At 44.6% G+C, this 24,989-nt stretch overlaps 1 protein-coding gene across 2 annotated transcripts in view; it reads right to left on the minus strand.

Moving 5' to 3' along the window:
* TANGO6 (transport and golgi organization 6 homolog) overlaps positions 1-24,989 on the minus strand; it is a 1,470,654-nt gene that overhangs the window by 1,356,510 nt on the left and 89,155 nt on the right. For both annotated transcript variants that reach the window (XM_069635546.1, XM_069635547.1), the window contains exon 2: positions 17,971-18,614. In XM_069635546.1, coding sequence (XP_069491647.1) covers positions 17,971-18,614 — 644 coding nt within the window. The remainder of the gene's footprint in view (positions 1-17,970; positions 18,615-24,989) is intronic.

Here is a 24,989-nt window from a genome sequence, read left to right on the forward strand (position 1 = left end):
CACTCTAAGGTCATCACGCAATGTCTGAGCCAGAGGTTCCATGGAAAGAGTGAAGAGTAGCAGCGATAGGGGACAGCCCTGTCTCGTGGCCCGACCCAATCCAAACCATTGTGAGAAGTTCCCATTGGCAGATACAAAAGCCTTCGGTTCGGAGTACAATGCAAATATGCCCCGTAAAAACTGAGCCCCTATGCCAAATGTAACAAGCATTGCCTTCAAAAAGCCCCAATCCACACTGTCGAAGGCTTTTTCTGCATCAACAGATAAAAGTGTGGGGTTAACCCCTCTTCGGCCTCCTCAATCAGGTGCAGTGACTTGCGCATCGTGTCTGCCCATTGCCCACCCCTTATGAAACCCACCTCATCAGAATGCGCTAGTCGTGGCATATAAATATTGAGGCGTGTTGCCAAAACACTAGCAAATAGTTTTGCATTCACATTCAGGAGGGGGATCGGGCGGGACGAACCGGAGGTCTCTGCCCTCCTTGTGTATTACCAAGATAAGGGCAGAAAAAAGGTCTTTGGAGCTCTACCGGTTTCGAAAATATTAATTTTACCAGGTGAGAGGCCAGGACACTCGCAAACATCTTGTAGAAACCAGCAGTGTAACCATCATCACCTGGTGCCTTCCCCAGTCGTAACCAGAATATAGCTAGTAAGATCTCGTCACCTGTGACAAGGGCCTCCAATCCGCCGTCTCCTCCGGAGTCAGCATCGGTGTCGGCACTTCTTCCAAATAAGCCCCCCACATCCTCCTCCTCAGGGCAGGCCTTCCCCTTATATAGGTCTTCATAAAGGTCTGCAAAAGTCTCTACAACTCCCCTCGCAGATCAGCTCTAGTGTGCCCCCATGGCCCTGCACTCCAGGAATTCATCTATCTGCTTGCTGGCCTCTCAATCGTCCCACCAGTATGGCATCAGCCTTATCCCTTTCTCGTAGTATTTCTGCTTCAAGACCTGCAGCTTCAAAATAATCCTACCTTCCTCCAGCGGTCTCAGCTCCTCTCTCTTACCCTTCACCTCCTCTACCCATCCTCCCACTTCCATTTCTTCAGATAGTATGTGCAGTTCCAAACCCCGCCGCCCCATCCCCTTACGTTACAAGGATCTCTCTGTTCCTGCGTGCCACCTCCATGTCGCCCTACCTGCATCCCATACTGTGGATAAATCCACCTCCCCTGTGTCATTCAAGGCAAATTATCCCATATAGCCCCCTCAAATTACTTGCAAAATACCTGGTCCTTCCACAGGGACTCATTGCATCGCCATATTGTGGTTCTGGGATTCAACTCCGACCAAAACAGGTCCAGAGAAACCATATCATTGTCGGACCAAGCGATTGGGTGGATCTCAGAGCCCTGGACCCACTGCATGAGGTCCCTAGAAACACAAAGGTAATCTATGTGTATACATGTCCCATAGGACAAGGAAGAGAAAGGGAATCCCCTCTCTTGGGGGTGAAAAAAGTGCAACACATCACATAAGCCATGAGAGTCCAAACACGCCTGCAATCCTCCTCTACCCGTCGAGGGGGTCCTTGTGACTTCCAAACCCAGGTACCTTCTGTCCAATTGGCGGTTTGCCCACACGTGAAGATCCCCACCCACGATCAGATGTCCCTCCCCCTCCTTCAAAACTCTTGCCAACATGGGCTCAAGAAAATGCATCTGGCTCTGGATGGGGGCGTAAAGCGCCATCAATGTAGTTTGAATCCCCCTCATAAAGGCTTGACAATATTCCCCTCCTCGCTTTACAGCGCCACACCTTCTTTACATTTTCAATCTCTTGTGTATTAGGATGCCCACTCCGCCTTTCTTCGGCTCTCCCAAGCCCCAGTACACCTGACCCAGAAGACCACACAGGATGCTTCTTTCCTCTCCCCTCGAGAATCTTGTTTGCTGGAGAAAGAGAACATCCACCACCATTCTCCTGAATTCCCTGGCGACCAAGGACCTTTTGGTTGGCAAATTCAGCCCTTTTACATTCAGTGTGAAGATTCGAAGACGGTCATCCTTTCTCCCCTTATTCAGGTCCACCTTAGTCTTGTAGCGTACAGATCAACCTGGACAGACCACCACTGATACAGAACATCTTCTTCCTGGGTCAGTGGAGAAACCCAAAGCGATTGCTCCCCACCTCCCTCTAAACCCCTTCCCCAAAACCCCTTCCCCCACTCCCCACTCAACCCCCTCTCTCCCACCACCCTTGCGGTGCCCGGCCCCCTGCAGTTAGCATCACTGGACTAACCACCAATAGGACCCGATCCAACGGGTCGCCTCTACTACTTTCTCAATAATACCAACATTAGTAATAGCCCCCAAACTTGGAGTTTACGAATACTCCCCAGAAAAATCATGCTGCCCCCCCAACCACTCACCCTAACTGTCCCACTCAGAGATTGTCACCTTTTCTCTGCATGACCCCAAGCCCGACGCTCAATCGGGAAGTTATCTACACACTGGAGTTCATTCTACTCATAGAAAGCCCACCCCTATGGGGAACAAGTCCATCAATCCCTGTATATGCAGCCTCCAATTATTGCCAACCTCATATATGAAACATCGCCCAAGTCATGAGGTTCAGGCAGGGGAAGTGTTTAGCTTCCTGAATTTCCTTGATACTCGAACTCTGCGCCTGTTCGGACCTTTAATAGGCCACTGTCTGTCTTCCGGGTTCCTGTGGCCACCCTCAAGGGCAGAATCCTCCCTCCCCGTTAGCTCTCCCATGACCCTTATCCTCTGTGATCAATTTGTAGCTATACCCATCAACCTCAAAAGAGATGGAGAAGGGGAAGCCCCACCTGTACCTCACACCCTTCTCATTCAGCCAATTTTTGAGGGGCATGCACAGACGTCGCTTGGCCAATATGGATGAGGACAGATCCTGGAAGATGGTCATTTTTGCATTACCCAGCGACACTGAATTAGTCCTCCTCGCTTTTTCCAAAATCTTTTGTTTGTTAATGTAATTATGTAGGCGGGCCAAGACTGACCTCAGGCCTCTACAAGAGCCGCCCGCTCTGTGGACCCTATCAATTTTGGGTTCATCAATGGTGTTATCTCCGAACAAGACTTCTCTGTAGATCTCGCTCAGTCTCCCCCTCTTTTTCCGGGATCCCGAAATATCTCTGGTTATTCCTGCGTTGCTGATTCTCAAAATCGTCATCTTCAGAGTGATGTCCCCCTCTCTCCTTTCCAGCTTCGCCATACTTGTATCCATCTGAGTCTCCAAGTTTTCTGGGGATGATTGGTTGTTTTCCACTGCTTGTAACTGCTCGTACAATTTGCCAATTCTAAGGTTTATTTTGTCCACCTTGCCTCCAATGTCTGCCCTCCTTTGTCGCATCTCTCCCAGGAATGAGGCAATGTCTTTCTTTGTGGACATGAGGTCTTGCCTCCCTCCTGCATGATCCCCTCAGGGACGGACTCTTCTCAGACACGATTACGAGGGAATTCAAAACACTCCAACTTTGATTTCCAGTCCATGAACAGACGTAGTAGCCTCGGGGTAAATGGGGTCAGCCCCTTCTCTGCGGTACTACCTCCTCACCCCCCTGGTGGAGATTCCCTCAGTGCGTCCCGTACCGTCTCTGTACCTCCTCTTTACTCAATGGTAGGGACTATGCCACCTAGCCCCCCCTTAAAGGAATGGTTCGGTCAGAAATATTATTGTCATTATGGTTCGGCCATGTGTTTTTAACCATAAGTCGATCGATCGTACAAACATTTCCTATGCACCTTACCTGAGTTTTCGTCTCTTGAACACAAGCGAAATCAGGCAGCAGGGCGCAGCCATTTTGTGATAATCTTATCACTTGCTGCATCGCCTGGATGACCTGCGTTTGCGGCACTAAATCATATCCCCCCACCCCTGAGCCTGACATCACTAGACGCATACCGCCCATTTCACAACGCCAAAGCATGTCTCGTGTCAACATTCTCTGCGCCTCAGCTAATGACGTGTCGCCATGGAAACGGCAGGAAGCCTCTTTCCTCGATAAGTATAAACAGACCGTTTCACAACACACAACAGCAGATTTTCTTTTCCATTCCTCTCACTGTATTTCTCTGAGTATTCTGTGACTCGTTTCTGTGCTCTGGTCAGCTACCTTCGTTACTTGTAGCCCATGTGAACAGATACCAGTACCACCGCTATCAATTATTTTTGTTTGTTTACCACACAATGGCAACAATAATGCCCTACCTGTACGAGCCCGAGTATTCCGAGGAGAAATTACTGGAAAGAGAAAGCTGCGTAAACGATGGGGCTTTGGACGACAGTTGGGCGGACGTCTCAACAGATGAAGAGCCTGGGCCTAGTCGCATGGACTGTGTTTCCACCTGGTGTACCTGCAATCTGTGCGTGCTAATGCCAACAGAGGAGGAGAACTGCTGCTGCCGAGAAAACTCTGGATGCTTGTCCTACATATCGCAAGGCGATCCGCAGCCGCAATGCGTTACCGAGCTGCCAGACTTCACGGCAGCCTGCCTCACACGGTCGGTGTTGAGGATTTTGATGGTGCTTATGCACGAACTTCGCGCAACAATTCGCCCTCGTAATCCAAGTAACGAGTAAGTATAGTCTGGTTGTGATGTCAGTTAGGCCACTACTATTTCATGGTTGTCCCCTATATTCTCGGAACTTCAATATATCATTGTCATATCAGTTTAGTCTTGCAATTCTCTAGTAATAGTCGCATAAAAGTCGTTCAATATTGTGCAGTGTCTAGTTAGCATTTCTCCTGGCAAAAATGCCATTGGATACAAGAATTGTCATTGAGAACCAAGGTTTAATACACTTATCTTGTTCATTTAAAAACAGTTTGTATCTATCTCTTTCACAGGTGGTACCGGCTAGTGGCCTATCGTTCGTACACATGGTGGCTTCATGGGAGGCTTGGACACCGCGTTCGACAAGTAATACCCGCCTGTGTCGTTGGTGCCATTAGACAAACTTACCCCAGTGACAGCGGTCAGTACAGGGGATTTTCCCTCCCTGAGCTGCAACCAGACCTTTACAATGTTTAGTATTTTTGTGCCATCAAAACAAGAAACCAAATAAAACACAACATATTTTTTATCAATGGTTGTTTCATTTTTTAAGTGAATCAAGTGTGTCTCCATTCCGCAGTGTTCCGGTGCCTTGGCTGCACGCCCCCGGCCAATCCTTCCCCCCTCCACTATCAAAGGCAGTTCGCACCAGTGGATGTGCGCTTCCATGGGGTGCTGTCACGGGCGCAAAAGGCCAAGGTGCCAAACACCATGTACACTTCAAAAGGTATCTTACGCCCAGGGGCCATTGTTCACATGGCCTCCTCAGACCCCGTGTCTCCTGGCAGGCTCCCCTTCAAGGAGGCCGCGCCCCTGCAATACAAATAATACCACGACATATACATGTCATTCATTCACAAAAACACCCCTTTTTGTTATTCTTTATAAACCATTTGATATTTAACATGAGAACATCTTTGAGCACTGCAAGTCACTCGTGAACGTGCTACTCTGTGACCGCTTCGAGTGAACTCGTCAGTGTGCTACCTGTGAACATCTCCCTCTTCTCCTGCCACTAATTACTCTGCTTGCTGAATCTAACTCAAGGTAAGGGCACGTATCCTAATCATATCTCTTTGGTTTGTAAATTTATATCTATTTCGAAGTAACGTACACAGTAGTGCTATGTTAATTTGTCTCACTGCTATTGACTTGAGTTTCTTTTGTTATGTTATCGATATATCAATTTTTATCAATATCAATTGGCATCGTATTGCATCGTTCGCGGACCGTTTCTATAGTATAAGCATGTTTCCTTTTCGTGCACAAAAGAACATTCAAGGGACGAGTAACAGGTTCTGATTTTCAACACATCAATGAATCGTTTGTGAAATTTACCCCATAATACAGCCGCACACGCTGCACTGCTTTTTCTGTGCTTCCCCAAATAAAGTGTGCAATGAACAATGTATGGTCCAATTCATTCTTTCTCACATGTTCATGCCATAAAAAATTCTAATAATGTTGACCTTTATTTTGCAGAATTTACAACAATGCCTGCATGTTCTATTTTCGGTTGCCCTTCGAAGACCCATGACAAATCCAAAGGCATTACAATGCATGTATTCCCTAAATCAGTTCATCGAATAAGAGAATTGGTCAGATATTGCGGATATCCACTGGCAGAGCTTGAAAGTAGAGTCAAACAAGTCTTGGAGGACAAGAGGGGTAATCAATACCGCATCTGCAGCCTGCACTTCAACCCGGATATGTAGGACACATCCTTGCAAACAAAGAGGAATCAACTGAGACCAACTCGAAAATTGCTCCCAAACGCTATTCCGACTAATTTCGTTCACATGCCGCCGCAGGTGAGACAAGTTTCCAGATGTAGCTTTACGCCTGTATTTTTGGTGTAAATGTCACTTCTAATACTTTCGATATTTATGTGATTGAATAGCTGTTTAAATACTGACTATTTTGCTAAACATCAGTCCTTGTTTTTTAGAACCCACATAGAAAATTGTTTTATGGGGACAGATAACTACGCTATATTATGCATTTACATAAGCATAATTTTCTCGTATTCGGTCTCCTTATATGCCACTTTTTAATGTTGTAATTTCTAAATCGAATAATACTTTCCCTTTACAACTCCATGACTATCCACTGAATATGAAGCAACAAGATTCAACATCCATGTCTTGCCTGGAGTCATCAACCACTTTGAGCGCGTATCAGGTAATCTTACCTAGCTATTCTGTTCCAGACTGGTTTTATGCACGGAATTCTAGATAATGTGATCATATTTTCGCAACGTATCATTGCTTTACACAATGTTTATCGTGGTTTGATATTGATATGTACCTTTGTCGTCTTTCCAAATTGTGTGTCCAGTTTCCAATATTTTCGTCCTTACTAATGCAAGTACTGTGTTTCAGGGAGATGCTGAAGCATCCTATACAATTACAACATCCCTCGTAGTAGATCCGGTGCCAGTGGTATGGGTCTTCACAGTTCAATTGGACGAGATAATCTGATCAGCTTTACATATCGTGTAATTGTTTTACAGAATGTTTCATTCCTACTTTACTATTGATATGTACCTTTGTCGTCTTTCCAAATTGTGTGTCCAGTTTCCAATATTTTCGTCCTTACTAATGCAAGTACTGTGTTTCAGGGAGATGCTGAAGCATCCTCTACAATTACATTATCCCTTGTAGCTGTTTCGGAACCAGACCTTGCAGTTGATCCTGAGCCAGAGGTATGCAAACTGACAGTACCATCTAATGAAAGAAAGTCGGTCTAATTATATGTGTAATGCAAATTACTTATTTTAAATGGATACTATTTTTTGTAGGGATGTATACAAGATCCGTATATTGAACCGGAGGCAGGTGGATCTGAGTCAGTGCGCTAGCTTGCTGATGTTGATGTTAGAGCAAAGAAGGTTTCAAAGAAAAGAAATAAAAATAAGGTTAGTTATAAACACGTTATATTGTTGGCAATTGTTTTGTGCTGAGGCCTTCATTATATGTTTTTTTTAATGTAAATTGTACAACACTGTAGTTGGATTTACACTGAACATCCCTTTTCCCATCTGCCCTGTAGTTGCCCAATGGAGTACGGACTATGCAGACACAGACAGCGATAGAAATGACAGATGCTGCTTGCCAAACTGTTTTCATCATGGAGGAACTATTAATTGAAGCGCAGCGTGTTCTCACTCGAGACGCCTATGTCCAATGGCCAGAAAATGAATTTAATATGACCAGCGAATCCAGCAAAGTTTTTTTTTTGGACCATTGCTACAATGCGCCAGCTCCGCCAGATGAAGGTGAAATTGAATTTATAGAAGAAAGTTTTACATAACTCGATGAGCACTTGACACAGTTGACACCCCCAAAAAAATGCCCCCTAAAAAACAGTGCACATTGATATTTTCTCCTATCCATGGTCAAGTAACAGATGTTGAAATGACAGAGACTGAAGCAGCTACACTATTGACCGACGAACCAGACAAAGATATTGACTATAGGATGTCCAGTTTGGCTGATATGTCCACAACGGTTCAGTCCGAAACAACAGTGTTGCGGGATGACAGTCTAATAAAAGAGGCCAAATACATAGTATTCGACAGCAGCTTTAGTGAGATTATAAAGATGCTGAAATGTGTGCATTCAGTGCGAGGGGAAGTATCTGGGAGGCCATTGGTGAGCGTGACTCGTCTAACAAAAGGATGTAACCTCAAAATACATGCCACCTGTAAAAAGTTACATAAAAGATTTTCATGGTCCACTCAACTGATGCTGGGGAAACTGCCAGCTGGCAATTTACTGTGTCCAGCAGCTTTACTTTTCAGTGGCTCTAGTTTCACAAAGTTATCCAGTTTCTTTCAGTTTGTGGGACTCCATTTCGTTTCTAAAATGCAATACTACAAATACCAACGTGATCATCTATTTCCTGCCATTAGTGAAGCTTGGAAAATTGAACAATTGGCTATTCAAAGTACATTCCCCGACGAACGGTTCAGGCTAGCCGGCGATGGACAGTGCGACAGCCCCGGATTTTCTGCCAAGTACTGCACCTACCATTTTTAGGACATGGAAAGTAAGAAAATTGTGAGTTCGGTGGTCGTGCAGGTGTCCCAATGTAAATCCTCAGTGGCCATGGAGAAACTTGGTTTTATAAAATCAATGGAAGATCTACAATCAAAGGGAATACAAATCGACCTCATAGCCACAAACAGACACGTTTCAATAGCCAAGACAATGAGAGAGCAGTATCCAAATATTAAACATAAATTTGATGTATGGCATGTTGCCAAATCAATAAATAAAAAAATATCGGCTGCAGGGAAAAAAAAGGTTTGGAAAGTATTTCACAGTGGTCCCAGTCTTTCAGCAACCATCTTTGGTGGAGCTCCAAAACATGCGATGGGTCTGTGGAAATTCGACTGGAAAAATGGCGCTCTCTAATGCACCACTGTTCCAATGTTCACCACTGGACAGAAAACCAACATTTCCACCAATGTGAACATGGCCCTTTGTCCCCAGAGCAGGCACGGAAGAAGAAGTGGTTGATCCCATCTTCACCTCCACACAAAGCCCTTGAGAAGATTGTGTTTGATAAAACTCTACCAAGAGATCTGAAGGGACTCACAGAATTCTGTCACACTGGAGATTTGGAGGTGCCTAAAGTACAGGCCAAAGAGATTGCATTTCTTCATCCAAGGGATGAAAGCGAGGACTTTACTAGCGGTATTAGCACATAACGAGAATGTAGGCCGGGAACAATCTAGGACTGCAGGAAACTTAGGGATACTTCGCTACAATATGGCCTTTACGAAAAGAAGCAAAAAATGGGTTGTCAAACCAGTATATGAGGTAATGGAATTCGATTTTGTGAAAGATCTTATTGTTAATGTCGTCAAGATGCATACTCATGGAATTGCGCACAAATCTGTTCAGAGCACACATACATTGCCACCAAACATTGCCAACGTGCCATGTCCACCCAAAGAAGAGCTCGTTAAATCGGTCAAAACACGGTATAAATGATTACCATTTGTTTTTATTTTTGCACAAATTGTTTTTATAAACTGTACAAATAAAGTATGCGATTAACCTTTTGAAATCTATCCTCTTAGTCATTTTATTAAAATTTGTTTACAACTATTATGATTGCTTTCACATTTCACAGTTTAGTCGACCTACTGTGGGACATTCATTTTTCGTGTTAATGAACAATGGATAACAGTGTGTTACAATCTTTGGGTTTTGGCAGTTGCCTGGACATAAAGTTCCTGCAAAAAGCTGAATATCTGCTTGTCCTAGAAAAGGTATTATACCTAGGCCACAAAACATTCTAGGCACGCAAGAGTACTGACTGTGAAAACATGCCATGGGGTAGGAGGCCATGAGATATGCAGAGGTGGCCCTATTACTAGACACATTTTGACTCCGTTTTTGTGTTAAACCGACTATAATTTGGCAATAGGGGGCATTCTCTCATTGGCAAATTTCACCTACAGGTCAGCAGTGCCACGAACATCGAGCAGTGACAGCCCCCAATTTCCTGTGCCCATGCTTCGAAATTCATGTCATCAAGGATACGTTGACACGGGATGTTGCAAAATAAGAATTTATGTTCATTGTGAGCGAAAGACGCCAGCTTTGAATTTTTGCTTGGGAGCTGGGGAGGCATACGCGTCCCGCGCACAGTATAAGGTTCTATTGTTTTTTGACCTTGAGAGGCAGGGACCATTCCGAAAGGGATTGAATTGAAGGGGGGGTGTAATAACGTATGATATGATAAGGTTGTCCATTTCGAAAACTGCACCTAGTTACATATAAATTCAGTTTATGAAAAATCGTTGGCTCGAACGGAGGAGTCTGCTTTACGGTCTGCATTGCAAAAAGAGAATGGAAATGCTGAATATAATGTAAGTTTCTCTTTAGACGATTTCATACCAGAACTAGTCTAAATATGAATAGCTGACCATTATTGCCTGGTCACATTGTACTTGTTCATTCTGTGTTGCATATTGTAATGAAGCGCTAGTGCAACCTTTGTGTTCTGGGCTATCTACCGGGCCCACGGGCAGGCCAGCATCGAGACGCATGTAGACCACCGCGCATTTCTCCCTGGTTCTACGTTAATAAATCATTACATAGTTTGTGCAAATTGTATTCTTGCCCCAGTTTACACATTACGTTTAGAGTTCAACATACTCCATTGCACTATCCTCGGTAGCAAATAGCAGGGTATTATGGTATTCCACGTTGTATTCTCTCAGTTCACATTGTGTCACCACTGCGCTAATAAAGAAAATGATTAACTGTAATAAAGATCGGCTACTGAGACACATTTCTATTTTTATCTTTTGCAAACAGGTACATCTTTCCATTCTGCGATTGTCATCTATTCCAGAACCCGACCGATGGGTTCTTCAACCGCCAGCTGCAGCTACATGTCAATCACTGGATCTACTTAACCGTCTTTTGGGACGACAGAGAAGGTCCAATTTGCCCGTATGCGGTCCCAGCGATCAGGAGCAACATACCAACCTTTACGGTGGTCTAAATGCCGAGTTCATGCACCAGCTTTGCAATTCACTGTGCGACCGAAGTGATTCAATTAGACAAATGTGTTAAGTAGTCAGCTGGAGACAAACAAGGTTTTCCTTTCACAGCGGTTTATTGCACAACAAATACTGGTCACAGATCAATAACTTCAGCCAACTGATGACGGTTCCTTTCACCTTGTAGGCACAGGCGTTGTGCCTTGCTTTACTTGCACCTTCCGCTGCTGGGCTTAATTAGTTCCAAAATAGTCTTTGCAACAGCCAGGCGATTACAGGCTTTCACCCTTCAAACCTGTCTGCCGGCCATGAAAACGAAAATAACAAATGGCAATAGTACACACTTCACCCCTCCGAAACCTTCTTCTTCGGCGGCCGTTTCTCTCCACTGGAATGTCTTGAGCCTCGGACTAGGTACGGCGTCAATCTGTGGGCTTTCCGCTTATTACTAGTAAGCCCACTCGTATTCTTGGCTGGTCTCACTCCACTCGGGTGCGGCGTCTCCCGCCACGCGCTGCTCCTGCAAGATAAGACGCCTCCTGAGTCCCTTGGAGTTGCATTTAACCCCTGCCCAGCCCCTCCCCCGTAATCAGCCCCATGTGTTCTCAGCAACGGTTTTAACACACCTGATTCTGATTCCCCACCTCCTCCCTGCTCCGTCCACTGTGGATTAACCCTGTACTTTGCTTGTGTTCGGGCGGTTCTAACATAAGGAAACCCGGTTCTCCCTTTCTTTACCCATCGGTGTGCCTCCCCCCTGATGCAGTATTTCGTGGGGCATTCTGGGATCTGTAATCTTTATCCTTTCCTTTCCAATCTGTGTGCCCCCTTCCTGATGTAGTATTCCGTGGGGCATTCTGGGATCTGTAGTCTGTCTCTTTTCATTGATGGTCAGCACTTGACGGGCCCCTTCCGCAACCCCCTCCTTTCTCCCAGTATCCAGGGCGGCTGCCACTGCTTCCACCTCACAAAATGGAACACCCTGTGCAACCAAAAGGAACACCGCGTGACTCACGATAAACATTTGCGGATTTGCGGAACGAGAGCAAAGAAATAAAGTTTAGTTTCGATTTATTATGTCAGATGCCGAATGTTATCGAAACATTTAATGTGAAATAAATGTCGTTACCAATTGTACAGTCTTGTTGTTTCTTTTTAAAGCACAGTTTCATATTCCTAATTGTGACGCGCTGTGCTGTGAGACGAGGTGTGTTGTTTTACGGGTTCCACGTCTAGTCGTGTAGGTGACGACTGGGCGCGTTTGGGTACACTGCCCAGTAACGTCATGGAGAGAGGCGGAGAATATCAATGATTTGGTTATGTCAGGCTCAAGGGTGGGGGATATGATTTAGTGCCGCAAACGCAGGTCAGCCAGGGTATTGCAGCAAGTAATAAGATTATCACAAAATGGCCGCGCCCTGCTGCCTGATTTTGCTTGTGTTCAAGAGACGAAAACTAGGGTAAAGTGCATAGGAAATGTTTGTAGGATCGATCGACTTATGGTTAAAAACACATGGCCGAACCATAGGGACAATAATATTTCTGACCGAACCATTCCTTTAATCGCCTTCCTCAGCTGCCACTCGCTCCTTGGTTCTGGAGCATATGGGACAACCCGGTATTCCAAAGCGTCTGTCAGTACTCCTCGCCTGTTTCACTACCACCGACGGATCGCAATCGCTGTACACTCTCCACCTCTGAGCAATCCTCCACCAAGGCGGGCACACGCCCCTGGTCCAAGCCTGGGGGCCCATACCTTGTTGTTGCACTCCCTGGGCGGAATGCACACTTTGACCCAAAGTCCCAACAGGCAGGGGCACGACGAGGTGGGCACATGCCCCTTTTCCTTGACAGGGGGCCCAACCCTCAATAACAGACCCCAAAGCTATCACAGCACTCAACAGGGGCAATTATATTCCTGGGGGCTTCACGGCCCTCGATTCCTCGCCCTCTGGTATCAAATTCTCTTGGATGCTCAGTACCTGCTCACCCGTGCGTGTTCCACCTCCCGCAGCCTCCTTGCAGGATACCTCCAGGGCCCAGCAAGGACAAGCTCCCAATGCTGGCTGGGGGCGGAATTGCAGCAACATTTCTCGACGTCCGAGTTTGCAGAGGAAGCGGACACCTCCCGGCACAGCAGTGTGGGAATTAGAGGTGGCCCGGGCAGGTCGCTTGGCTAGCTCAGAGCAGTCACTCCCTGACCGCTCCAGTGGCAGGCCCTGCTACGACCCAGCAGCACACTTCCAGGCCTTCCTCTCGGAGCTCCAAGCCGGCAGTAGCACTTTCACTTTCCCGCTGCCATTTAAACATTGGATTACTCAGCTCACTGATCCTCTCCATTTTTCTTCGACGTGAAGTTGGTGCCCCGAGCAGCCAACTACTCATCAATTCCTCCACCAAGGGGTGGTGTTCAAAGTGGGCGCTCAATCCACTTTTCTGCCCGTTGGGTCGGGAGACACGTGTTCAAGCAGGAATGAGAGCTCCCCCTGGCCTCCCAAAGACAGCTTTTCTAATGAATTGATTGCACCTTGCAGTTAAAACATTAGAATCAGAATATTCTTGTCGTTTATGTGTGGGAATGGGATTTGCAGTATTTGCCATGCACCCGTCTCTCATCCAAATTGTGCTCCTTAGGGGTGCATCCAGCGAGTCTCCACACTAGATCAGCACATTCTTCTGGAATCTTGAAGAACCAGTGTTCATGCACTGCAGTTCCGCTGTTGCAATAACAAAAACCTGGGGTTCCTTTGCTGCCACACTCATACTTGCTGAAGTGGATTCCTCTATTTGGTCAGCATGAGAGATCAGACAAACTTTGCACTGGAGGCCCCAATGTTGACTCCGTCCGACAGGCCACTTCCACTTCCTCTTCCTCTTGGGCTTGATTACTTTTGCTCTTAAGAGACCTTCTCGACTGAGGGGCCTTAGAAGTTTTCCTGAAAATTGGTGCCAATGTCGGTTGTTTCATAGAGTCACCAACAACTTCATCAGCGCCAGCCCTCAATTCCCCCCCCACCTCTTCTTTTCTTTTAAAGATTAACTTTTCTTGGTCTTTCACCCCGTAATATTTCTGGGGTTTGCACCAGTTGATCAGTCCCCTTTTACCACCCCTTCCCTTATTTTTGAAAGTTATTTGTTGATTCACAGTCTCCAAAGGCTGTTTATCTCCATTAGATTCACACAGAGGTTATGCACGCAGAGATAATTCCTCCCAAATTGATTGCAACAGCGGCATATCATCCGCAGCATTGTGATCTTTCTCATCTAGAATTACGGGTTCGCTCCAACTGGCAGTGGCTCGAATTGGGCTTACAGATATCGTCAACTTCAGATGTCCCAATTGTGATTTGACTTCTTCCTTCAGTTCTGCCACCACGATCAAATGTTATAACAGTTCAGCTTTCATTAGCGCCAACTGTTAAGGATGTTATTATTTATCACCTTCTTTACGGCGACCAGGGATGAATACATTTTTCCCAATTCAGTCGTCATTTCTAATACTATGCCTGAATGTACATGAACCTCGCCCTTCAATAAGTCAAATACCTTTACCATTGAATTAGGAACAAAATTTAGGGCAGTCAAAGTGTTCTCTCACTAGCAGCCTCCTTTGGCTGATGGCACGGGGAATGTTCAGAATGATTTAATAAGGGGTCATCATCGGACCGAATTTCTTCAGCGGCCTGCTCTTGAATATCAAAAATTGCTGGAGTCGCAGATAATGCACTCATTGTTAGGTCACTTACGGGGTCCGTTAATGGTAACTGGGTGTCCTGCTGCAAAAAAGCTGGATCAAAAGAACATTAATTATCTGCTTCGAAATGTAACCGTCTAGCTAATGGCGCTTAAACTCTGCAAATCTCCCAGATGATCGCAACAGCCTTTAAAGATAAAGTCAGTCATTTTCTTTTTAATTGTAGAAGATCACAACGTATAGTCATTAGGGACAGTTGTAACTACACTAAAATGTGGAGAATCTGCAACAGGGCTGGATGCTAAGTTAAAAGATTTTTCAGTGTTGCACACAGGTAATTAATATATTAGTCAGAGTTGAAGGCGCCACCAAGTGTTGTGCAGGACTTGTGGTTCCACTCCCATGATCTCGGACGTAGTCTACTCTACTTCAATTGCACGGAGGTCACCTCGTAGATTGGAACTTTGTAAATTGTCCATCGTGAGAGAGAATATTAAATTGATAAAGTTCTCTCACCAGTGTGTTTAACTGCTCAGTCAATTACTTACAGGGAGACTGTTCCAACGCAACAAAGATGTAAACGCAGTACTGGATATCAGCTTTATGTTCACTTTCACCAGGCAAGAAACACCAAAATCTGTAGCCAGAAATTAATCTCAAGACTTGCTACCCCAGCCTCTGACATTTATCACACAATTTGCGCAGCGGAAAGTGCTTTTGAGTCTGTCCTGGGCCTGCTCGAAGGTTTGTGGCAGTCCACCAATGCCTTGAAAGAAAAAGAAATAAAACACAGCCTCCTGACTGCACAGCAATGCTCCAATGGGCCATCACCCAGTTACTGCAGCAGGTTCTTCCATGCGGTTAAAGCCCAAAACAAGTGTCACAAAATAACTTCTGCTTCACACAGACACTTATCACACACTTCTGTTGCAATCCTGTAAGTCAATGTAGCCACCTACTCATTGACTCATCTTGTGCTGAATTCCACATTTCACGCCGAGAACCACGGCCATAGGCTCTGACTCGGGCTCTCCGCAACACTGTGCTCCGCTCTTACCAAACTCCGCTCCAAGTGATCACAGAGGAAAGAACCTCTGCAAGTAACAGAGCGTGTAGTGAAGCCGCACCTCTGTCTTCACTGCACTAACCAAGGCCGCTTCTGACACTGTTCAATTTACACATTTCTCTGTATCATAAGCAACTGTATGGACACGCAATACACACAGAAAACAGGACAGACATAACACAAGCCAAGGATGGGCTTGGATAAGGAATAAGGATGAGCCAAACTGTGAGGTTCTAGACCATACGCATGCTGTAAGAAATCAGTATTAGTAAGCCTATAAATTGTTGAAAGTGTCCCAAATCAATTTGTAGTCTTCAACCAAATCTTTTTTAAGATGTGATACTCTTTCCCTAGCAGACAAAAGTAGAATACTCTGGAGCAACTCCTCAAGTTTTGGCTTCCCACTAGATTTCAATTTCTTAAGAATCTTTTTCTTAGCCAGCAGTAAAGCCTTGTATGTCCAGTTTTTAGTGCCAGTGTACAACTTTAAATCATTCAGAAACAAACCCAGAACACAGAATTGCGGAGTGCGTGGTAAGACTGACTGAGTTACTAATTCCATCAGGGAGAGGACTTCCTACCAATTCTGACATTGATTTTTCCTTAAGACCAAAAGGCATACGAGTACTGGAGCCAGTTTCCTTCAACCGGACCAACACATCAGACTCTAACAGTTCACACTTTCATCCTCGCCACCGACTAGTACAGACAGTGGATAACCCTCTGCTGTGTGTAGTTTAAGTCCAGATCCAGCTTGAATCTTTTCATACTTTTGCATATTGTCGACCATCAGAATCAGACATCGCCGTTCTCTTTTCAGATCCCCAGGTTTTCCATTCTGGTTGTTCCAGTGGCAATTTAGAGGTTCCAGAGAGTAATTTATAAACTACAGATACAAAGAGAGAGCAGCTCTTCGCCATGGTATACAAGCCAGGAAGGTCATGGATCTTGGCATTTACCAGAGAGAGGATGGATGTTAAAATTCCCCATAGTACTGTGAACTTTGGCTTCTTGAAATGTAAATACAAGCTACGTAATATTGACAGGTCAAAGTCTACTAATGTACCATTTCAAGGACATGTTTCAGTTTCCAAAACCCCTGCTCGTTGCCAAGTGTGCCACTGTAACATCTTGCTGTCAATTGTAATCACTGGGGTCTTCCAAATACATGACTCCAAGGACCGCAGGTATGTTGGCTCAGTGATGTGTATTCCTATATTTAATTCCATCTTTATTACTTTCATCCCTCCATTCCATCTTTTGTTTACTTTTGTCTTAATTTCATCCTTCTTGGTTTCCCTTTCCCTCTTTTCTCCTTTGTTCCTTTGTTTACCATTTCCTTATCCTCCATCTTCTCCTTCTTTGCTTCCTTCTTTCCAGAAAAAGAGGATGAAATAACTAAAAGGAGGAGCAGAATACCCAATAGGAATGATTTTGTTGCAGTGTGAACTGTTACCCCATGAAATAGGCTCACATGAGAGCTAAGCATTCCAGCAGTTATGTTATTGCATGTTGGAGGAGTGCCAATCCCTTCTGCCAGCCATAGAAAGGACAGGAAATAAGTATTTCTTTAAAGACAAAAAGATATACAGATATTCATGGTAAATTTGTCAGATCTTCTAATGCATCATCCACAAGTAAGTTACACAGATACCTGGAAGACATTTAAATGTGGTGGAACTTGCATTATTCATCAAATGAAAAAAAAAGGCACGAGAGAAAGGACAGTATGTCAAAAGAAGAAAAGGTGATAGAAAGTACAGAACGGAAAAAGGAAAGTGTGAAAGTCAAAAGGAATGGAGGCAGCATGGAGAAAAAAAAACAGGATGGGCAAAGAACAGAAGGAACAAGAGGGACAGAAGATAGAAGGACAAAGGAAGGGAAGGCCAAGGAAAGCAAGATGAGGACAGACAAGCGAAACAAGGAAAGAAAAAAAGATGAAAAGAAAATGAAAAATTTAGGAAAGATGGATTAAACAAAATTTAAAAAAGAAATAAGTAAAGAAACAGGAAGGTAGGAAGCAAGCAACGACATGGAAAGATAGAAGCAAAGAAATTGAAGCAAAAACAAAAGAACTCTCTGAACAACAGGTACATCCCAATATCTAAACTACTGATATATTTTTAATGGACGACATACCTTTTGCTCTTGGGTCGTTTCTGCTTTTGTCTTTACTGGGCAAAAGCCCAGCTGGCAAAGACCTGCCATAATATCTCCAAGGTGGCGAGTCAACACAAGGTTGCCCAGCGAGGGGTGCTGCGTCACTTCCAGCAGTGTTGTGCAGCTAATGTAGAGTCTGTGTGTGGCGCTAGGTCTCCCATCACAAGACACCAACTCCTCGACCATGGCCCCAAATTCAGAGCGTCGCCTCAGTGGAACTCCGATGCCAGGCAGAAGGTAAGGGGAAATACCCAAGGTAACTACGAACTGCAGTGCAGACTGAACCATCTTCTGCTGGGCGATGCTCAATGTGTCAGGAGAAAGGGCAGGTGCAGCCTCTGGGGTCCTGAGGTTTGGTCTGGTTGGCTGAAAGGAGTTTGTTAACTCCACCATACACTGCTTAAGACACAAGAGCAGTATCAGTACTTCAGAGGCAAAAGCCCAAGTGGCATCACCAGACGTCTCCATCCATCTGGCCTCCTTTGCCACTTGGTTCCTCAAGCTCCTCAGTTCCTTGTATCTCGGTTCATTCTCAAGCTTCGCTTCCACCAAGGTCAAGTTGCGTTGTAAGTTTTTAAGCAGAGCATCTCCCTTTTCTGTGCAGAGCAAAGAAGAGTCAAGTTCTGAAAGAGCAAAACAAACAGATGTAAATGCTTGCTATATTGTTTACCTACATCATCATATCGCTGTATTCCTGGTATAGAATAGGAAATTAAGTGATATTAGTTTTCGCTTATGCCAAATTTCTTTTAGAGCATTTAAACCTCTCGGACGAGCCCTAAACAGAGTGTAATATGCCTGGTGATGGTTAAATATCTTTGAGAGAATCCGGTCTTTGATTAAGGTTTCCCTGAAGGCGTCATTCATGCAAGAGAGGTGTGGCACATTGCAAAACACCAATATAAAAAGGTGTCAAGTACAACCTAGAACCACATTATGAATCATACTTGACAACGTATTCAAAGTTAATACCTTAAAAGTGTCTTCTGCAAGTTTCTTCCACCAAGAGTGGCAATGCGATGTCGACCACTGCTACTGCATTAGTCAACTAAATAATAGCCTTCACCAAAAATAATCTTTTGTTTTATTGTACATATCCATTTGTTTATCAGAATACAATAATATATAGTTCTGCTCTCCGTATAGTGAAGGTGCACTTCAGATCTCTAGTCTTTCAGTATTGTTTACACCACGAGAGATTTAAGCGTTTATTTAGGTCATGATATCTTCCCGAGTTTATGCTGGGACTCATTGAAACTAAAGAACGGGCATTCCTCAGTGGATGTCCTCATACTCGTATTCGATGTGTGGCGTAACTCTCACGTGAACACCAAATGTTAACATGTAGGGCATGTGTGATGTGTAAATGATGGGCAGAACGCGTCTCTTGTACACCTGTCATGTTATGTTACTTGGCATTTATATAGCGCTCTATATATCATTGTCATGACCTCAAACCGCTGGTAGCTTGAACACCCTCGGGAACCACAGTTCTGGTCAGTCGAGAGAGGTAGAGTCGTAGGGTGCGTGGGTGCACCAGTTATGTGTGCAGCTGATGTAATTGCCTGATGGTAGCTGCATCCTAGCGTTAGGTGTGGTGCTGAAGATATCAGTCGGATGTGTGCAGCCTGGTGGGTAGACCTCCAGACTGGGCTCTGGCTGCGTAGGGCCTAAAGGACGCATAAGTGAGCAACAAGGCAGGAATGTGCACAGCTAGCTGCATTTTATTAGGGTGATGAGGTGTTCATGGGGTCGTATTTGTATGTGAACAGCTAGGCCGAATTAATCTGGGTTATAGCTGTGTTCTAGTTGTATAATGGTGTATAGTAGAGAGTAAGCATAGTGATGTGATAAGGTGGTTATCATTACGGCACCCGAAACCAGGCATGAAACACTTGTGTATTGGCACGTCATGCCATATCATATCATATAACACGAGAACAGGATGGCGGGGAACACAGCGACACACGGACACAGAGAGACAGGGGGAACAGGAAAGCAGTGTTCACAGTGATACCACATAGGATGGCATGGTAACATTTACATTTGCAATTCTATCTAGAATCGACTCGGCCAATGTTCGCAACTTCATCCAAACGTGGCACATGCCACCATTTACAACTCCATCCAAGTATGGCGCATGCTATCATTCACAATTCTATCTACTTGTGGGACACGTTATCTACAATTCTATCCAAGTGAGGGATATACTATCAATCGTAATTCAATCTAAGTGTGGCACATGCTACCATTTACAATTCCATCTAATCGATAGGGATATGGTACCAATCCTAATTCCATCTAAGTGTGGCACATGCTATCATTCGCAGTTCCATTTAAGTGTGGCACATGCTGTCATTCACAATTCCATCTAAGTGTGGCACTGCTACCATTTAGCACCTGGTGTGGCCATGAGAAGGACAAGAAAGAACACTACACTGCAGAAAGGAAAGGCAGTGTTGCCGGAAGAGGTCAGGTCCATAGAACTTTGTGAGCATACATCTCAAAGCAGCGTGTACAACTTAAGCATACATTTAAAAAGTACATAAATGCTTACAGATATAAAACAATGCTTTAAGATCAAAAAAGGAACATCCAACCTTTAAAAGAGACCCCTGCACCCTCTCCCACTCCCCCCTACCTTAACCTATTCCCTCTACCCCCACATATATATTTAATTTAAATCAACTGAAACCTCCCCCCAAAAAACGAACTAAAACAATTTGGTAAAATTGAAAAGGTCAATTTGGTTTGTGATCAAGTATGCCAATACCTAAAAAGATGCCTTTCGAAACACATTATTTTGTTAGAAGATTGTCAAACAGCTTCTTCCAGTTCCGTAAGGCTAGTTATAAATAGGACTGAAGTGTCCATGTGCCTACTGTGTTTTCAGGTAGGAGAAACAATAGTGCCGCTCAGTACCATTTCAAGACAGAAATTAAGGCAGACCTTTAATGTCCTTGCATTTGTTGCAAAATAATAAAAACAATGCACAACAGTTTACAATTCCGTATTTGCAGAAACAACAACATGCATCCCCTTCGAAATCTTTGTGCCATTTGGATGTAACCATGTTAAGCTCCACACAATTAAAATTAATGTGAGTAATCAACTGTCTGGGCCGATAAAAGGATGAGAAATGTAAGTAACATTGAATTCTCATTTCTGTGCTAATTCACTTCAACCTTAGAGACCCCTTGCTGGAGTTTAAGACTTTTTAATTTTAACCCTGCAGGGAGTGAGCCCTTTTTCCTCAATCTCTCGTGTATTTTAATCTGATTTGGATCATCCGTTTCCTTTGTTTATGGAAGTCTGAAACTCCATGGGAATCTCCTTTTTGTATGGCAACACACAGCACCTTCAGTGCAGTGTCACAGAGACATCCTTTAGATTTCTCATAAGGTTAAATACCTTTTCTTGGGTGAACTACAGTTCCCAAGAACAGTAAAGTGAAATTGACTTTACTTGCCTTCTCTCTTTGTAGGTCCAGCACACACCATCTTATGTGGAGTTCTGGGGGTTACTTATTAGCCCCTTTTCCTACTTACTCATCTAACATTTTTTATGTTACCCTAACGACTTTAAATGGCTGTTGGCAGTGGTTTAATTTTCCTACCATTGTGCTTTCTACTGCAGGCTGAATCCTCAGCTGCAGTATAGCACCCATGGGTGACCATTGTGTCAAAATGGCCCCAGTCTTTGTTTTTCAACATTTCTTGTTTGCGCAGTCTTTCATGGGCTTTACTCCACGTACCAAACCAGGTTTGTGCCTTTTGGTTATTTTTCCTTTGGCGGGCTTCAGTGCTGAAACCCGCCTCCTGCTCCAGTGTGTCTGGAAGGGCAGGAAGTGAGGGAGGTGCCCGAAACTCCCCCGTCCTTTGTCTCCTTGGTTACCTGAATGCACTCAGTCCTGATGGGCTGGCAGGACAGCCACCCTGCTGTATGAGTGACAGCTAGGCTGTGCATGAATAGGAGAAACCTGCTTAAAAGACAAAGCTTCTTGGACTGAAGACAAGAGTCAACAACTGGGAAGAACAACCGGATGAACAACCTGTGAACAAAGCTTGCTGTATCTGTGCTGAAACTCCTTGTTCTGATCGACAAGAGAAGCTCCGGAAGGAACAACTTCTTCCCTTGGATTAGCGGGACCAACTAAACCGGAGACAAACTTTACTGGAAGACCTTCCCCCAACTGGCTGAACTTCTTGGCTACTGCTGGAACCGCGTGCCAGAGGTCGAGAAATCTGTAGTCGAGTGCAACATCTGTAAGCAGGCCAAAAGCTCCAGGAGTCTCCCGAGGACACTCCCGAAGCAGGACAACCTAAGCTCGAGTCACCTCACCAGAGTGCTGGACTCAAAGAGTGAAGAAAGTCCAACTGGTGTCCAAGATCCACAGTGGTGCTATTTACTGAGCGCTGAAACCGCAAAGTGCCGCTGATCCGAAGAACGTCCGTAGTTGCTGTCGACCTTTGAATTGCTGTGTAGGAGTCCTGCAGACGTCCTCCCTCTTACCCCCACGACTGTGGCTCAGGAACACAGGATCTGCATCACTGAAACCAGGCAGAAGCCAGCTGGATCGTCTTCTAACCAAAAGGTACTGTTCTGACTTGAGGGTGCTTACCGCTTTGTCTGTAGCTTGCTCTTCTTAGTTGTGATTTGCAGTAGCTTCTTCTCTAGAGTTGATTGTAGCTCTACCTTTTACAAGTGTAACAGCTTGTGGCCCAATAGTGATTTTCTTCAACAAACTCACTTTGTGCAAGACATTTTGCTATCTAAGAAGTGCCTCAGCTCCATAGACTTTGCTCCAATTGACTGTGGGTGTGCTGGCTCCCTGCAGACTCTTCCAATCCATTGACTATGATTCTTATTGTCCCTCATAGGCGATACATTAGTTTTTAACTAATATTGCTGGGAAAAGGTTTTTTATCTAGACTTCATTGGAAGATTTAAAAAGTGCTCACATGCTCTGAGAACCTGTTTAGCCTTTTTATTTCCTTTAACCTTTCCTTTCTGCCAACCTCAGAATTTACCAAGTGCATAAGTGATATATAAATGCCAATACTGTCCTAGTTAGAGAAGTCCCTTAGGGTGTAGGAAATGTGTATGAAGCATCTCTAAAGAGTATCTACTTGCTTGACTTGATTCGGAGAAAGTATTTCGAAGTCAATTTTTATTGTAGCGCATTGCCCTTTTTAAAGAATGCTTATTTAAAACTGACCGTTAAATAAATGAGTAATTATTTTACTAGAAAACCTTGAGTGTAAGTGTTATTTGAATACTTGCATTCGTGGATTTCGATGCTACAGCTCTACAGCTCACATTTGCCCCTCTTGAGATGAGTCTGGCTGTTCGGTCACACTATGAACTTGTGTAGTACAGACCTACGCCAATAGCTGGGTTACCTAATATCAAGAGGACAAGGGTTGTGTAGTCTCCCACAGGGTTACTACATCAATTATTACCTAACAAAAGCCAACATACTGTTATATTACATCCAATGCGTGATTAGTTGTTTTCCCAAACCGTGAATCATCTCAAATATGAATGTGCCGCTCCATGAATGCTGATGTCATCCTTAATAAAACAAGGGGGGTTTGAGAATTCTGCTGAGGTGCTCTAGACCCTGTGTTTGCAAGACTTCATTAAATGCCTTTTCCATAAAATCAACAGGGAATAGAGCGGTCCCATTGTACTTCCTCCAATTAGCAGAGTTTGTCAATTGAGAGATTATTAACCCAAAAGCACAGCAAGGGGGAAACTGGGTACACATTAATTCGATCTTCAAGAAGATACAGTTCCAGTTCTATGTGTGCTGTATAGATTTGGGGGAAGACAAGATTCTCCAAAATAATTTTTCTTGAAGCTGTAATCTAGATGAATTCCTGAAACCCCAGATGCCAGTCCCAAATGAGAATACTTTAGTCGCAGAAATCCTAAGCATGCACTGGCAAAATACAGTCCTCCAATGAACTTCATCAAATGTTAAACCTAGAGAATGGAAGGAACGCCTCCTTACGATCATCTCTTCCTTGTCTTGAAGTTAAGCCTACTACCAAACTTCTACTTTTAGGAGACCTCAACCTAGGTTTTAACATCCCCCTGGACACCGAGGCCATGGTCCTTTCCAACACCATGGCAGCCTTAGGCTGTATCCAGCACATGACAGCCCCCTATACACTCCCACAGTTGCATATTAGACTGGCTTCTCAAGCACAACATCTGCATCATATCCAAACTTCCCTGGCCATGGTCAGATCACCATAGTATAACCTTCACCATCCCCACCAAACACGCCAGCGTTAGCAGCTGTCCCATCCACCATCATGGCCCGAAGCACCGGCAACCTGACCAGCGACAAGATCATCCCTCTTCTCAAAACACCCTCACCACCAGCACACCACTTCCCTGGTTGTTCACTGCAATGCAGAGCTAAGATAGACTGTAAATCTTCTAGCCCCCCTGAAAGCCCTAAATATCATTAAAAAAATAAAATCACACCTCAACTCCTGGTTCACCCCCTATGTTCAGGCCACCCGTGCTACTAAAGAGCTGCCAAAAGCTACTTGGCTCAAAGTCCCTACTGCAGTCAACAAAGCACACCTCTGAAAAATCTCCCTCTACTACAAAGAGTCAATCCACAGCTTCAAAGCTGCCACTTACAATGTGAGAATCTCCAAAGCAGCCTCTAGCTCCCATGAACTGTTCTCCATCCTCCGAGAATTGGAGCCTATCAACAGTCCACCCTCTACCATTATGAAAGACAATGCCTGGTGCAACAGTGTCCAAGATACCTTCACAGGCAAAACTCACTTCTACAAGCAAAAATAAAAGCTAAACTAACATGCATACCAGCCAGCTCGCCTCCAGCCCCGCCCCTCAAAGATCAGAGAGACACCCCTCTCTTACAGTTCCAACCTACCAGCACCTGCACCCTGACCATCATCATCATCATCAAATGCCTCAAATGTTCATGCTGTTAAGGAGACATCTGCCCAGCT

Source organism: Ambystoma mexicanum, chromosome 1q (assembly GCF_040938575.1).
Source record: "Ambystoma mexicanum isolate Mex_15411 chromosome 1q, UKY_AmexF1_1, whole genome shotgun sequence".
Classification (NCBI taxonomy): Eukaryota; Metazoa; Chordata; class Amphibia; order Caudata; family Ambystomatidae; genus Ambystoma; species Ambystoma mexicanum.